We start from the raw sequence: 17,707 nt of genomic DNA on the forward strand, positions 1-17,707 counted from the left end.
TGAGGAAACCTAGAGTATATTCAATAAATGATATACTCTACTTCAATACTGTCATAACACGTTTTGATGATTTTTTTTCATGAACTATTTTATTTTTATTCTTTTCCAAAAACCAGTAAGTAGAAAAACTGGGAGTATAAAATTGACAAGTAGTTCTTAACTAAAACATTTGTAACTGAATTACTTGGAAGAGTGCTAAGAGACGTGCTTTACTTTCATATTCTTTACTGTTTCAGGGGGGGAGTTTCTTTCTGAAAAAATGATGTAACACAGATCCTTTTTTTCTTAAATAATGATGTGCAAAGGAAAAAAAAAAAAGAACATATATCCCATTCCTTGCCTCAACTGATATACCTAAGGTAACTTGTTATTAGTCATTTCTCTCCTATATTCCATATTTATAGGTAAATGTATACTGCCATGTCATATATACTTTTATTATGAAGATGTACATGATTTTTATACGTAAGTGGTAATATACTGAGTATTTTGCCTTTTGAATTTAATATCATGGACAGCTATCCAAGAAATCTGTTTCTCATTCCTTTTAAAGTTACACCTTTAGGAGGGTGTGATTATGCTCAGAGAAATAAGGAAAGAGATGAAAGACAACTACCAAATGGTTACACGTGTATGCGGAATCTAAAGAACTGATACACATGAACATAGAGGATGGAAAAAAACAGAAGCAAACTATTTCTAAGACTTATGAGCACTATGGTCGTTATCTAGCGGAGGTGGTAGGGTGGGGACACAACTTTGGTGGTGAGTGTGGTATGGAACTATATACTGTAATTTTACTGTCTTATGACCTACTAATCACAAATAAAAAAATGGGGAGAAATTAAAAGTCAAATTTCTATTATATGCCATAATTGATTAATGCAGTCTCCAGCTGATTGGCTAGATATTGTTTCACAGTTTTTTTACAAAAGATGCTTCACAAAGTGTCTTTATAAAAATTTTGAGTAACTATACAAATATTTTATTAAAATTTCTAGTGGAACCGCTGACATCATAAAAGCTCTGCATACTTCAAATTCCAATCAATATTGCCACTGTTACCAAAAAAAGTAGCAACAAGAAAGTAGTATCAAAAAATAGTACTATGTGGTCCGGGAGGTGGCAGAGTAATAGGGCTTTAGACTCTCAAGCATGAAGTCCTGAGTTTGATCCCTGGCAGCACATGTGCCAGAGTGATGTCTGGTTCTTTCTCTCTCCTCCTATCTTTCTCATAAATAAATAAATAAATAAAATCTTTAAAAAAAAAAAAAGTACTATGTTCTAGTCAACAAAGTAAGATAGTATATGCTTTCTACTCTCCTCTGACAAAAATAACTTTTAAATGTTTACCTGTTTTATAAAGATGACTTTGTTCACTATCACTGATAGTATGGCTGTTAATCTTTTCAAATGTTTAAGAGTTCCGTTCTTTTTTTGTGAACTGTCTCTTTATACCCTTTTATGAATGGGCTTTTGTGATTATCTAGCTTGTTAAGAGTCCTTTGTATATTTAATCAATACTGGGCTTTGTCAGACATTTACAGATAGTGCCTTCCCAACTTGACAAGAAAGTTTATCTTTAAGTAGTGAGAAATACCATCTTCACTGCTATGGCCTCAATCTATTACTGTAGGGAGCAGTGAGAGCTCACCAGCTAGCTCGCATTCCGTGCCATGTGTCAGCACCACCTGGTAAATGCTGTGCTACTCAGTGTCTGTCTGTCTGTCTCTATCTGAATAAAAAATATGGCCTCGAGTGGTAAAATCACAGATGTGCAAGGCCTCAACTCCAGGGGAAAAAAAAACAAACAAACCAAGAAGAGAGCAGATTATCATTCCTTTAAAAAAAAAAAACTACTGCAAGTGGGAACTGTGTAGAACTATGCCCCTCGAATTTTTGAATCTTAGAAACCACTATAAAATCATCAATATAATTACTTGAATGTTCTCCTGTAATTTTTGCTTTTGTTTTCATTCTGGCATTACACAGGCTTTTTAAATATTTAATGGAGGTAAGGGTGGCTTAATACAAGCTTTCAGGCCTCTTCAAACATGTTATCATACTACACCCACCATCTAAATGCCAAGATCCTCCCTCCAAAAGCCACTTGAATTCTCTACTTGCTCACTGTCTCCCACCCCTCAGTTTTATCATCAGATGTATCAACAGATAATAGTCTGTTTTCATTCGGTTTTTAATGTACCCTGTTTTGATTCTTTCAACCAATCACTTGGCTTCACAATTAATATATATTCTATGTCATTAATAAATTAGGCCCAACAATAACATGTCACAAACACTATTTAATGAATAAATTAAGACACCCCCCCACTAATTTTATTTGTCACCTATCACAAGTTCAAATTCCACTCCATTACTCCATATTTTTTTTAACACTTAAATACCAGATTTGAAAAACACTGTAAGATAAATGTTTATTTTAGATGATTTGGAATAATATGAATGACCACTGTCTTGGTTAGTACTAACACTGGCAAAGGACTGCCCCAATTAAAAAGAACTCATCAAAATCTCAGGGCTGTGGAGATAACAGCAGGAGAGTACAGGTCTCTCATGCCTGAGGTCCCAGGTCCCCTGTCCAGCGTCTACCAGGGACATCTGCACCATTCTCTGGAATTATTCTCTACTTCCCATTAAAACAGCTTTAAAAAATTTTAAACCTGGGTGGGGTAGACAGCATAATGGTTATGCAAACAGACTCTCATGCCTGAGGCTCCAAAGTCCAGGTTCAACCCCCCCACACCACCATAAACCAGAGTTGAGCGGTGCTCTGCAATCTGTCTCTCTCTGCATCTTTTTGAAAATAAAATAAAATACTTTTTAATTTTATATTTATTTATTTTCCCTTTTGTTGCCCTTGTTTTTGATTGTTGTAGTTATTATTGTTGTTGTTACTGATGTCGTTGTTAGATAGGACAGAGAGAAATGCAGAGAGGAGGGCAAGACAGAGAGGAGGAGAGAAAGTCACCTGTAGACCTGTTTCCCCACCTGTGAAACAACCCCACCTGCAGGTGGGAAGCATATGTCCTACCCGGTGGGTAATCTTTTTGGACCCTAATTTCTGTAGCCTTATAGTACACAGAGCACTGACCACACTTATATCTTCTGTTTACATCAGTTACATGGTCTATTTCAGAATTTTAGAGTTCTCAATACTATTTTAAGATTTTTTTGGAATTACTATGAGTACTGTAGGTTTATTCTTAACACAGCCACATGTATGCACATGCAGAAAAATATATTACGTATTTTTAAAATTTTACTTATTATTGGAATAGAGACAGAGAGAAATTGAGAGGGAAGGGAAGGTGGGGGGGAGACAGAGAGCCACCTGACCCCTGCTTCACCACTATGAAGTGTCCCCCCTGCATGGTGGGGACAAGGGGCTTGAACCTAAGTCCTCATGCACTGACTGAACCAGGTGCACCAACACCTAGCCCCCCGTACATTTTTGTATTATAAAGATTCATTAAACTGTAAAATTTGAATGAACAGCAATCCTGGGCATTCTGATTAAAATAAATAATAGGTCTTAGGTATTTCTGATGGTGTGTAACTGATTGTAATGTACTTCTAAGTTAATAAAGAGAACGATAAACACTCAGCCTTCTCAAATTTAAAACACAAGGACTGAATAACTCAGGAAAGACCTAGAAACTCATGACATTATGTTGACAATATCTTGAATATATTTTTATATTGAAACAAAATTTGACACTTTCATGCTGTAATATCATTAGAGAATAAATTTATTTATTTTATTTTTTAAATTTATTATTGTATAAAGACAGAAACTGAGAGGGGATGGGGAGATAGAGAGGGGAAGAGACAGAGACAGATGCATCCCTGCTTCACCAATCATGAAGCTTTCCCCTTGCAGGTGTGTGTGTGGGGGGCCAGGGGCTTGAACCTAGGTCTTTACACACTATAGTGTGTGCATTTAACTAGGTGTGTGCCACCACCTGGCCCCAGAAAGAATCAATTTCCATTGTCAAACATCTACATTTATAAATTATTGCAGTTTTGGTTTTTGGTAGATACTATCCCTGATAGTGACACCAAAAGTAACAAAAACCTTGTTTTGAAACAAATAGCCCTAAAAGAGAATAACTGCCATCAGTGTATTAGAAAAACAAGAAAACATATTTAATAATTTATTCTAAATCTCCACTAATTCTGTTATTTACTCTAAATTAATTTTATTCTAAATCTCCTCTAGTTCTGTTACGATTAGGCAAATATAGGAACATGTCAAGCAGTTTATACCTTACAGAAATACAAAATTGGCTGGTCAAAACATAAGGTAATAATCAAAAAGGCAAGAAATAGTTTTAGTCTAGTCAATGATACTATCAACTTAAAGGTGGCTAGAAAACAGCTAAGAGGATAAGTCTAAAATACAGCTGACCATACAAATCTAAAGCTTAAAAAGAGATAAGAACTACTGGGTAGTTAGTTTCACTTATATGTAGAATACAGAGAACTAAAACACATGAACTTAGAAAAAGAAAGAAAAAAAAAAAAAAGATGTAGTCTAACTGTCCCTAAGACTTCCTGAGAACTATGGTGGCTGTCGTTGGGAGTTTGAGGGCACAGAACTTTGGCAGTGGGTGCTAAGTGAAGCAATACCACTGTTATAATCTTGCAAACTACTATGAAATCACCAATTAAGAAAAAATGATTTAGGTTTTCTTCAAGTTTGGGAGCTACTCTCCGCCCATATCCAGTTTCTTAGCCCTATTCTCAATCTAACACCATCTTCCTAGGTATTAGTTATGTCAATCTCCAAGTTAGCTGTCAAACTCAAGCAAAAATTACTAAAGTCATGAGCCTCTAGGAACATACCTAAAATAGACTTCCTAACTTCTTTCCACCCTAAAGTCCCTATTTTCATCTACTCTATTCCTGCTTTTTGGTTCCTGTTTATTAAACATTTTGTCCTGCTTTATATATAACTGCCTTTCAGCCACAAGTTGCAGGTACAAATATGATTCCATCCTGACTCCCTGGGCAGACGACCTCACCACTGTACCCTGGAACCTCACCTCTCCAGAGCCCTACCCCACTAGGGAAAGACAGAAAGAGGTTGGGGGTGTGGATCCGCCTGCCAACACCCATGTCCAGTGAGGAAGCAACTACAGAAGCCCAACCTTCCACCTTCTGCAACCCAAGAAGAAGTGTGGCCCATACTCCCATAGGGAGGAAAAACAACAGGGGAAGATGACCAGAGTACTCTGAACCACAACTCCATCAGGACCCAGAGAGAGAAGAGAAAAAAAGAAAAGACATTTGGAAGTAGTAATAGGTGTGACTTAGAAGAGAAGCCAGGATCAAAGGGAGAAGGGGGGGGGGGGGGCAAATATATACAAATATAGACAAATAATTATAGAAATAGTTAACCCCTATCTGCCACCTTTGGAGAATTACGGTAGCTTCCAGTGGAGGGGTTGGGAATATAGGACTCTGGTGGTGGGGATGGTGCAGAATTATAACCATTATGTCATAATTTTATAAATATTAAGTTGCTTAATAAAATTAAAAAAGAAGACATGATTTTTAAAAAGAGGTCAAAACTGAAGAGAGATTTCAGAGTAAAAATCTTCATGGGATTTATCACACACAAAAATGTGTAGATCCTCACCTACTTCCTACTATACTTCCCTCACTCACTCCAAAGCTAACCTTATCAAAGTAAGGACTGCAAAAGTTGAATAAGGGCAAGAGAATGACATACTTTAAGGATGACTCTTTAGTCACTATCAGGCTACCCCATCACCTGGGGCCCTAGTTGGGGAGTCCTGAGATTCCCAAACAGACATAACAGGCCTAGACCTCAAATAGATCTCTCTCTCTATTGTTACTGGTCATCTCTATCAGGAACAACACAATAGACCCCTTTGTGGACCCCCATAGGACCTTGCCCTCAACGTGAATCAACAAAGGTAGAGAATGTTCCAGCCCCCGGAGGAAGGATGGACAACATACTCTATGTTCCACCTGGGGAAGATGGGTTCTGAAATTAAGGCAGCTTGGAACGTTCCTACACATGACTACAGAATGTGAGCTCAGATCTACAGGGATGCAGAGGTCAAATAGACTCCTAAGCTGAATATGGGCTCCAGATCACATCAAATCGATGGAGTTTACAGTCAACATTATTTATACACCTTTCCCATATTTGGGAGCTATTCTCTTCCCTGATCTAGCTTTCTGGTCCTATTTCCAGCCATAAAATCTCCCCAGACAATAATTAGGATCCACCTGCATATCAGATGTCAGGCTTAGGAAAAGAGAGAAAAACTAGTATAGACTCTTTAGAATATAACTAAAATAGGACTACCATCTACAAAACGGAAACCCCCCAACTCTTTATCTGCACTATTTCAGCCTTTAGGTTCATGATTAGTCATCAATTTGTTTGGCTCAATATGTTAACTCATTTTTCAGCCACCAGGTTCCAGATGCTAACATGATACCAACCGGACTTCCCTGGGCAGACAACCCCACCAATGTGTCCTGGAGACCCGCTTCCCCAGAGCCCTGCCCCACTAGGGAAAGAGAGACAGGCTGAGAGTATGGGTCAAACTGCCAATGCCCATGTTCAGCAGGGAAGCAATTACAAAAGCCGGACCTTCCACCTTCTGCACCCCATAATGATCCTGGGTCCATACTTCCAGAGGGATAAAGAATAGGAAAGCTATTGGGGAGGGGATGGGATATGGAGTTCTGGTGGTGGGAATTGTGTGGAGTTGTACCCCTCTTATCCTATGGTTTTTGTGTTTCCCCTTTATAAATAAAAATTTTTTAAAAAAAGATAAAAAATTTTTTAAATGTATAGAAAATACATTGGCCCCAAAATTATAATCATAGGCTACATTAATAGTTAAGGAAAAGTACAGTGCTCAATAGTTGAGAGCACTTATCTAAATAATGTGTCTTTACTAATATTTACAAGGGAGTACTGCCATCCTCTCTTTCATCCTCTCTCCCTCTCCCAAAGGTCACTTCTCTGCTCCTGATGGTCTTTTTTTTTTTTTTTTTTTTACATTTTAATTTGAGATAGAGACAGAGAGGAGACAGAAGAGATAAACAGCAGAGCTCCACGACTCCTTATAATATTAGAGTCAATATAGCTTAATAATGTCTGCTATAAACCTCCAGCAGCAACTATAAGTGAATTGATTTTTCTTCCATTTCAACTATTTGTAGAGTAGATTTTTTTAATGAAGAAGATGATTTTTAAAGTTCATGATAGTGAAAATAAGTGTAAAAACTCACTTGACTACATTTTAAGTTTTAATTGCATGCTGGAAATGATGAGCATGTGTTCTGCTTTAAATATTTTAATGCACAGGTCAGAGCCTGATTCATATAATGTGTAGAAAAGTTCATAGTTCAGTACTATAGGCTTAGAATCTATAAATAAAATACTTGTAAAGTACAGTTAAAAGTTAACGCAACAAGTAATTAAGTAGACATTTGTGAATCCCCAGAGAGATTCTTTCTTACTTGTTTTGCAACACCCCTTAAGGAAAAAAAGAAACACTTTCAAAAAATCATGAGACGACACTAAGTAAGCAAACTTTCATACCTCACTGGTCAGTCTTATTAGGAGAGCTGCAGCCTCTGAATATTTGCTTTGGCTTTTTAAGATTTCAGCACTAAGCAATACACATCTTTCAGCTAACACCATATTCCTAAAAATAAAAGTAAAAGACAAGAAAACTTCAATTTAACACTACAATAAAATCAATGGGAGGATATGCTTAACACAGGTTTTCACTTCTGATTTCTGAGTAAAAAGAAATGCATGTCCTTATTTTAAAACAAAGTCTCAAACAAACAAACAAACAGCAGTTGGGGAGACAGTTCAAATGGTAAGAGTTCTTAGTTCCATCTCTGGCACACCATGTGTCAGAATGATGTCTTGTTTGTATTCCTCTCAACCTCAATCTGTCTGTCTCATGTGAATCTCTCTCTCTCTGTCTGTCTTTCTCATGCACAGTAACAGATAGGCCTGGGGAGACCGCATAATAGTTATGCAAAAGGCGTTCATGCCTGAAGCTCCAGTGTCTCAGGTTCAATTCCCAACACCACCATAAACCAGAGCTGAAGAGTACTCTGGTCTTTCTTTCACTCTATCTCTTTCACTCATTAAAATAAAATTAAAAATACAAACAAACAAGGGCAGGAGATAGTTCACCTGGTAAAGTGCATACTCTACTATTCAAAAAGACCTGCGTTCAGGGGTCAGGCGGTAGCGCAGTGGGTTAAGCGCATGTGGCGCAAAGCGCTAGGACCGGCACAAGGATCCGGGGGTTCGAGCCCCCAGCTTCCCACCTGCAGGGGAGTCACTTCACAGGCGGTGAAGCAGGTCGGAGGTGTCTTGTCTTTCTCTCCCCCTCTCTGTCTTCCTGTCCTCTCTCCATTTCTCTCTGTCCTATCCAACAACGAATGGCATCAACAATAAAAACCACAACAAAAAGACCTTGGTTCAAGCTCTTAGACATGGCGTGGATGCATTATGCAAAGGGAAAAAGAAACTTCCTGAGTGACAAAGTAGTATTGTGGTGTCTCTCCTCACTCTCTAACTTCTCTGTCCTTCACCCTCTACAAGAAAAAAAGTAGACCACCAGAAGCAGCACAAATAAATAGGTCTCAAAAAAAAAAAAAACTTAAACGAATTTGAAAGACTCAAAACACTGCACAACTTTGAAGTAAGACTACAAAGCAAAGTCACAAAAGCTTGAATCCAATCTGACCCAGCAGACTTAAAAATTGCTTTGAATTGAAAGGAATACAAACATGTCCACATTTTTGTTTTTATTTCAAACTCTTTTAATTGCATTGGTTTCTTCTAGGAATATTTAGCTAATTCCCACCACTAAGCTGTTTGAAATGAAAGCATTATGAGGTCAGTGTTGCCTGATAGCTGAGCAAAACCCGTGTAAAAACAACCTGAGGGTTTTTCTTTGTGGTCATTAAGAACCTAAAACTGGATTATTCATTCTTCAAAACAATGAAAACATTCTTAGTATGAAATCAGAAGATGAACTTTGATTGAAAAAATAGTTTTCATTACTTTGCTTGCTAGTTCTTATGTCAAAATACCACTGGCCTTGAAATTACAACCAAAACTTACTAACTTGGGAAGGTCATTTCAGCAGTATTTCCGACACTTTACTGCTTAAAAAAAAAAAAAAAATCACTGGTAATTTGTCACAATTGTCTGACAAATCATAGTTAACATTTTAAGAGTTACTTTGATGAAAAAGGGTGGGAGAAAGGAGAGGGAGGGAAGGAGAGCAGGGAGGAGAAAAGGAGGGAGGGAGAGACAGACACCAACAAACCACTTAGCTCTTACATATTGCAATGCCAAGGACTGAAATTGGGCCCTCTGGGCTCAGACATGTAAAGCCTGTTTGTGGTCCGACACAGTTATCTCCCCAGTCGATAATAGTATTTATGGATACTAAGAGTTGTTTTAATGAGCACATATTGTAAAATTCCAGGGGCATAATCTCACACCTATATAAGTGCATTTTAAGACTACCCTTCTACCTATCTAGCCTTCTCATCATTCCTATCCATTCTCTCTGATAAGTGCCAGCTTTCAAACAATATGGTGGTGCTTGTTCTTTTGTTACCAGCTCATTTGCTTTGGTTACTTATATTCCAAGAGTGAAACCACCTAGTAATTGCCTTTCACTCCCTTATTTCACCTCCACAGCCACCTCAAGTTCCATCCATCATGTCCTAATAGGCAGGTCAGCACTTTGTGGTGAGTAATATTCCAGTGAGTAATATATCCCATGACTTCTTTATCCAATTACCTGTCAATGGACATCTAGGTTGATTCGTCTTGCTACTGTTGCTATGAACATAGGGGTGTAGCTATCCTTTAGGATTACTGCCCTGAATGCATCTGATCTCATCTGATGCCAGAAGGAAAGTACAGTCAGGGCTTGTTAACACTTGGACGGGAGAATTCATGTTTTGTGTTCTTGGAATAAATGCCTAGGAGTAGCATCTAGATTCATGAGAATTTCCACTTCGATTTTTTTTTTTTAATCTATAAAGCACTGTTCATAGATGCTGCTTCAGTTCGCATCCCCATCAACAGTGTACCAGAGTTCTTTGTTCTCTACATTCTTGACAGTTTGTTCCTATTTTTGAGATTATGTTGTGCTTTTCATTTGAACTCTGCTAATAATAGTAATGTTGAGCATTTTTTTCCAAGTCTGAGAATCATCTATAGATTCTCTTTGAAGAAGTTTGTATTCAAATCCTTGCCACCTGTCTTTCAAGGTCTAGTCCTCAAACCTCCTCTGACCACTTCTGAAACAGCTCAGACTTCTCACAGGTGGTATGTCCCAATTCCTAAAGAGTTCCAGCAGAGCTCACTATGAACACAAAACACTCTCACATTCTTCCCTAGAAGCATTACTTAGTTCTCTGTGTTTTTCCTATTAGACAAGGTAGTTCAAAAGGTTAACCTCTACTTAATAGCAGTTAAGTTTAAAGATATCCCTACATACAACACAACCCTCAACAGGAGCCCCTGTATTAAACAAATTCCTAACTGCAAATCCCAAAGAATTAGGAAATACCAACCAGACTTTCCTGGACAGACAACCCCACCAATGTGTCCTGGAGCTCCGATTCCTCAGAACCCCGCCTCAGTTGGGAAAGAGAGGCAGGCTGGGAGTATGGATCAACCTGTCAACACCCATGTTCAGCAGGGAAGCAATTACAGAAGCCAGACCTTCCACCTTCTGCATGACCTTGGGTCCATACTCCCAGAGGGATAAAGAATAGGAAAGCTATCAACGGAGAGGATGAGATACGGAGTTCTGGTGGTGGGAATTATGTGGAGTTGTACCCCTCTTATCCTATGGTTCTGTCAGTCTTTCCTTTTTATAAATAAATAAATAAAAGAATTAGGACATAAAAAATAAAATTTAATTTTACTAATACTAATATTAAAAAAAATCATCTCATCGGGTTATATTAACTTGATTTGAGAGCTTATGAAACCCTTTTGCATCTATGCAAAGCGTAAGATAAAGTAAATCTATTTGGGCAATTAAGTGAAAACAAATGTTTTCCATACAATTTTGGTCCACATCCTCAGTACCTGTCTCACATTCCCCTCAAAAGTCTTAGCATTCCGTTAAGCGTTGAGAGTGATAAATCTATCTCTTGTTAATAAGGGTAATTTATGGAAAACAGCCAAGGATAAGGGTTGGCTGCTAAGATAATCAGCCTTGTGATGAGAGAGTAAAAAATTATAGTCCCACCCCCATGGATTTCAGAGAGAAGAACTAGAGGAAGAGTTCAACTGCCAGGAAGTTAATCAGTCATGCCTGTAAGGAAACCTCCATAAATACCCAAAAGGATGAGGTCTGAGGAGCTTCAGGGTTGACGGACATGTGAAGACCTGGGAGAGACCAGCATGTTTGGACAGGGCATGGGAGCTGCACGCCTTTTCTCTGTGCTTATCCCTAAGCATCTCTTCCATCAGGCTGTTGATCTGCATCATTTGTGGTGAGTGAGCCAGAGAATAACCATGTTTCCTGGGTTCTACGAGTTGCAGTATCAAATTAACCAAACCTAAGGTGGATGTCCTAGAGCCCTCTGATTCACAGTCAGTTGACAATGATCTGTGCTTATGATGAGAACCTGAAGCCAGAGTCCAGGGAAGCTCAGATCTAGTCAACTGAACTGAAGCACAGGAGGCTGCATGCATCTGAAATGAGAGGTTGTACCGAAAGGCTGAGCCCTTAGCCTATAGAACCTGATGTTATGAGTGATATTCTCAGAATTGAGTTGAAGTCACAAAACACTCTGCTGGTACCTTGCTTACTGGTGTGGGAAAGCTTGCACACTCATGTTGGAATGGACTTGGGATACCAATCAAATATGTAATCTAATCACAATATAAATGAATGAAGTGTAAATTCTAGCCACCTACTTGCAGATATCCCTGTATGTTTGGATTGCTGTATCCATATAGTGAGCAGGATATGGCCGGGGGGCTCCTGGCTGAAGAAATGCTGATACTGCCGCCATTTCCTAGAGGGAAAAAATATTTCACACTCTGACAAAAGAAGAAATAGTCATGATACGTATCTTAAGTTTAAAATTACTGTAACTACCATGGATAATTTCCCTCTAAAATAGACAGGCCTTTTCAACTACAACACATTTTGACCATAGCAATATGTGAAGAGTTAAGCAGGAAATAACCACAGTACAGATAAGAGTTGTATTCACTCATCACGTTTTTCCTAGGCTAAGGATCAGAATAGCAAACACAGAATTATAACCTTCACTCCTACAGCTGCGTGCATCTAATTTCTGACAAGAGTGCCCAAAATTTTAAATAAAGAAGTCTCTTCAACAAATGGTGTTGGGAAATTTGGGTTGAAACATGCAGAAAAATGAAACTGAACCACTTCATCACACCACAACACACAAAAGTAAACTCAAAATGCATCAAGGACTTGGATATCAAACCAGAAACTATCAAATATTTATAGAAAAATATTGACAGAACATTTTTCAACCTAAGTTTTAAAGCCATCATCAATAACTCAAGTCCAGTCACAAGCAAAACAAAAATGAATCAACAGGACTACATCAAAAGTAAAAGCTTTTGCAATGCAAAAACCACCACCAACCAAATAGAAAGACTCCTTACAAAATGGGAGATCTTTATAAGCCATCTATCAAAGGTCTAATAACCAAAATATATAGAGCTCACCAAACTCAGCAACAAAAAAGCCAATGATCCCATCCAAAAGTGGAGAGAAGATATGAACAGAATATTCACCAGAGATCTAAAAGGCCAATAGACATATGAAGAAAAAAAAAAAATGCTCCAAGTCATTGATCAGCAGAGAAATGCAAATAAAAACAATGAGATGCCACTTCACTCCTGTGAGAATGTCATACATCAGAAAGGACAGTAACAACAAGTTCTGGAGAGGTTGTGGGGGCCAAAGATTCCTCCTGCATAGTTGGTGGGAATGTAAATTGGTCCAATCCCTATAGAGAGTAATCTGAAAAACTCTGAGAAGGCTAGAATGGACCTATCCTATGACCTGGCAATTCCTCTCCTGGGGATAAATCCTAAAGGACCAAACCCACCCATCCAAAGACATCTGTGTATCATAGCAGCACAAGTTTAACAGCCCAAACTTGGAAGCAACTGAAGTATACAACAATAAGTAAGTAGCTAAGAAAGTTGTAGTATATATACAAAATGGAATACTACTCAACTATCAAAAATGAAATCATCTTTTTCACCTTATCTTCGATGGAGCTTGAAGGAATATTAAGTGAGATAATCCAGAAAGAGAAGGATGAATATAAGGTGATCTCACTCATAATGCAAAACTTAAGAAACAAGAACAGAAAGAGGAAGCACAAAGTAAAACTTAGACCGGTTGGATATACTGCACCAAGGCAAAGGATTCTGAGGAAGGAGGACAGGGAGAAGGGTGGCAGGAGAGGACTTTCAGGTCCTGGTACATGATGATGGAAAAGGACCCAAGCTGCAGGAGAGAGTGTTTGCAGACACCTATCAAAGGGAGATGGGAAATTGTGTCCATGTGCCAACTGTACTATACATTATTAACCTCACAGTAAAAGAAAGTAAAAATTAAACAAAAAAAAATTATAACCTTCATCAGGGAAGGAAAATGCCCTAAATAAAAAGCAGAATACCGGGGCCGGGTGGTGGCACATCTGGTTGAGTGCACATGTTACAATGTGCAAGGACCCAGGTTCGATCCCCACCTGCAGTGGGAAAGCTTGCAAGTGGTGAAGCAGTGTTGCAGGGGTCTCTCTGTCTCTCTCCCTCTCTATAACCCCCTTCCCTCTCGATTTCTACCTGTCTCTATCCAATAAATAAATAAATAAAGATAAGCAAAAAAAATAAAAATAAAAATAAAGCAGAATACTTTCAATATAATAAAAATTCAAAATGAATTTTGAAAATAAAAACTCACAACAATTAGAGGTTACTAAGTTAAAACTAAGAAATCTGACATCTCACCATGTTTAAGTGCCCTAGTTTGAGAAAAATTCACTAATTCAGCATAAACTAATTCAAAAGCTGTAAAATGTGATACGTTTCTTCAGTACAGCTTTATCCCTAGATATTTTGTTATATTATTTCATAAACTAAAAATCTTAATCGTTTCTGACAGCAAAGAAGTCTAATACCAACCAAGGCACCAGCGGCATAAAGCATTGCCTGATCATTAAGGAAATCCTTCTTGGCAGTATGATAGCAACTGTAAGCCAAGTCATAATGCTGCACCAAAAAACATAAGTCCGCCATTTTCCTGATTTGAAGCTCTGGTGCTTCGGGTGGATACCTGTCGATAAAAAATAAGAAAGTAACATAAATTTTGAATCCTAAGTCATTAAGTATTACAAAATGCCTAAAAGTGGTTCCACTATCCAGAACATGAGAAAAACAGATCTGGTTTCATAAAAATTCTACCGCTAATAAAAAAAGGGACATTTTTCAAAAACAATTTATATAGCTGACTGCCTCAATATCAGAACTTCTCAGCATCAGGGAAGCACTTTCTCTACTGTCAAATTTAAAGTAAAAGGTTACATTTAAGAAGCGGTTACACAACAGGGAAGAAAATTAAAAATGAATTTTCCTTTTCCCTAGAACAGGACTTTATATTAAATTCAAAATTCTAAATGTGTTTTAGAATCACCAGCCTACAATATTTTAACATAAAAGAATCATTAATGGGGTGGAGGGTAGATAGCATATTGGTTATGCAAAGAGACTCTAATGCCTGAGGCTCCGAAAGTCCCAGGTTCAATCCCCCACACCACCATAGCAAGAGCTGAGCAGTGCTCTGGTTTAAAAAATAATAATAATTAGCAAATGTCTAATCAATCATTTTGCAAGTTAGGATACAAACCCAAAGTAAGGAAACTTTCACATGTATTGACTTTAGATACCTAATTACTTAGAGGGTTTTTGTAACTTCATGTAGTTTATTTTTATCAGAGTTTGTATACTATAAAACAAAAATATTAAAGAGAATTTTTGCAGGACATCATTTAGTCAACAACTAATCAAAGGAAAGACCAAACAATAATACTCACAGCAAACCAGATGTATTTTTCAGCTCACTAATGCTCTTTTCTGGAACTTTACTGCCACTAAACCATTTTTTAGTTGCAGAAAACAGAGATCGACTCAAACCTTTTCTTGATATCAGCTAAAAGATCAAATATGTTGAAAAACACAAGACCTTTAATATTAAATTTTATAAATGAACAAATATCCACTTTAACAACATTGATCTAAAGCAAACTGTCCAATATGTTGACAAATTCTCTAGGGAGCCTAGAGAGTGAGACTCTTCTAGGACTTCTATAGAATTTTATCACAGATGGTGACAGCAGTATGTCCTGGTATTCTGAGCCATCATCTAACAACTTTAGATATTTAAAGAAAATATACTTAATGACAAATACTTAATAGTTTTGCATCTTTATTCATGAAAAAGAGGGACGGGAGGGAAAGTGTAGGGAGGGAAAGAGAAGAGGGGTGGGAACCAGAGCAGCACTCTGGCATATATGATGCTGAGGACTGAATTCAGGGCCTCACGCTTCTAAATCCAGAGCTTTAGTCCCCGTGCCACCCTCCCCTCCCTTCCCTACCATTTCACCTCACCCCACCCACCGCAATAATTAAATACTTAATTGTATGACAGTATCAACAGTAACAAGTTTATTACTTACTGAAATCTTAAAAACACTGCCCCCCCTCCAAAAAAAAAAAACAAACAAAAAAACCTCTTACCTGATCATTTAACTGCCGAATAGTTTTTTCTATATGTGGCAAAAGACCCCGAAATGTAAACTCTTGTATAAATTGTCGAATTCTGTCATGATCAGTGAGGGTTAAACACGCACCATGAATGACTCCAGTGCTTGTCTTTTTTGTTTCATGTAACGATGAAGCAGATTTTACATAGTCTGGGCCATCGATACCGTTAGATGGGTCACCAGATGGGTCCAATTGAAGTGGATGAGCTCTAAAGTTATTTGGTAAGCCATCTACTGAAAAACAGACCTTACTTTTACTCTCAGAATGTGACAGAAAACTGTTATTGCTAATATATCACTGAAGAGGAAAAAAGAATTTGGGTACTCTTTATCACTGTGTATTTTTCATAAGTCTAAGAAATAGTAGTAACAACCATTTCTCCCTAAAACTACAGGGCCTGATTTAATACTTACTACACAAAACAGAACTTTTAAAATTCATGTAAATAAGAAAATATAATTTTAAATAATAAAATAATTACTTTTAAATAGCACAATTAAGCAGTATGAAAAATTTAGATCCATCACTACCCAAAACTAATTTAAAATATAAAAAGCAGCTCTCAAAATAATGTGATTTGCAGATAACTAGACATCTTCCTTTGCTTTCTACAAACTTTTATAAAAGCTATCTGATGGATTATTCCTATAAAATATTTTAAATGTAAACAAAGGAATAAACAATCTTCAGAGGACAAGCTAGAATGCTCATTACTTTATATAAAAATTTCCATTATCTATAAAAACTAGAATACTCTGATCACAGTGCATATTTTCAATTATAAAAGAAACTGGGAAAATATATCAAGACCTTTGACTTCGTTATCTAATCCATCCAGTGAAAGCAAGTTACTATCAGAATTCTTATTTGAAGTAATAGTACAAGGGCCATCTTCATATGAGTCCTATCAAAATAAAATAAAAAAGCATTAGCCGTTACATGTAATCATGCTTAAAATACTACTAATCCATCAGACACTACAGTTATTCTGAGCAGCCTCATATACTTGCTACATCAAGACTTTCTCTTCAAGCCACCAGATTCTTAATTTCTTTCACGTTTTTCATCCTGTCACTCTACTCCAAATTTATGACACACATTCTTACATAATTACTTTTTACAGTCATCTACTATCCCAGTTCTTATCAAGTAAAAGTCTCTCTCTTGGTTTAACTAGTTATGTGATATGCATGTTCCCATAGGAATACCTGGACATGTGTCTTAAGTAAGGAATATTGACCAGGGAGATGTTCTACTAAAGCCAAAGAAGCAGACAGAAGAAAAAGTAAGGGTGGCATGTAATTTCCTGTGTCATGAACACAGTGTTAGTAAGCTAAATAAAGTACACTCTAAATATATCTGAAATGTTTTAGAAAAACATATAGTGCAATGTTTGTACAAAGGACTCGTTTCTCAGTCAGCAAAGAACATTTAAAACTAAAAATACCAGGAGTTGGGCAGTGGTGCAGCGGGTTAAGTGCAGGTGGCGCAAAGCACAAGCCAGCATAAGGATCCCGGTTTGAGCCCCAGGCTTCCCACCTGCAGGGGAGTTGCTTCACAAGCAGTGAAGCAGGTCTGCAGGTGTCTATCTTTCTCTCCCTCTCTCCGTCTTCCCCTCCTCTCTCCATTTCTCTCTGACCTATCCAACAACGACATCAATAATAACAACAATAACAAGGACAACAAAAGAGAATAAATAAATTTAAAAAAAAACTAAAAATACCAGGTGAAGGAGATAGTTTAGTGGTTATGCAAACAAATTCTCATGCCTGAGGCTTCCAGGTCCCTGGTTCAATCCTCCACACAACC

At 37.5% G+C, this 17,707-nt stretch overlaps 1 protein-coding gene across 6 annotated transcripts in view; it reads right to left on the reverse strand.

The window, feature by feature from the left end:
* TRAPPC8 (trafficking protein particle complex subunit 8) overlaps window positions 1-17,707 on the reverse strand; it is a 99,562-nt gene that overhangs the window by 51,706 nt on the left and 30,149 nt on the right. For 3 of the 6 annotated variants that reach the window (XM_060173662.1, XM_060173665.1, XM_060173667.1), the window contains 6 exons: window positions 16,709-16,802; window positions 15,872-16,131; window positions 15,169-15,284; window positions 14,261-14,411; window positions 11,999-12,099; window positions 7,616-7,721 (listed from right to left, as the gene is read on the reverse strand). In XM_060173662.1, the coding sequence (XP_060029645.1) occupies window positions 7,616-7,721; window positions 11,999-12,099; window positions 14,261-14,411; window positions 15,169-15,284; window positions 15,872-16,131; window positions 16,709-16,802 (828 nt within the window). The remainder of the gene's footprint in view (window positions 1-7,615; window positions 7,722-11,998; window positions 12,100-14,260; window positions 14,412-15,168; window positions 15,285-15,871; window positions 16,132-16,708; window positions 16,803-17,707) is intronic. The other 3 variants (XM_060173663.1, XM_060173666.1, XM_060173668.1) reach the window with 1 other exon arrangement.

This window comes from Erinaceus europaeus, chromosome 15 (genome assembly GCF_950295315.1).
Source record: "Erinaceus europaeus chromosome 15, mEriEur2.1, whole genome shotgun sequence".
In the NCBI taxonomy this organism is placed as follows: Eukaryota; Metazoa; Chordata; class Mammalia; order Eulipotyphla; family Erinaceidae; genus Erinaceus; species Erinaceus europaeus.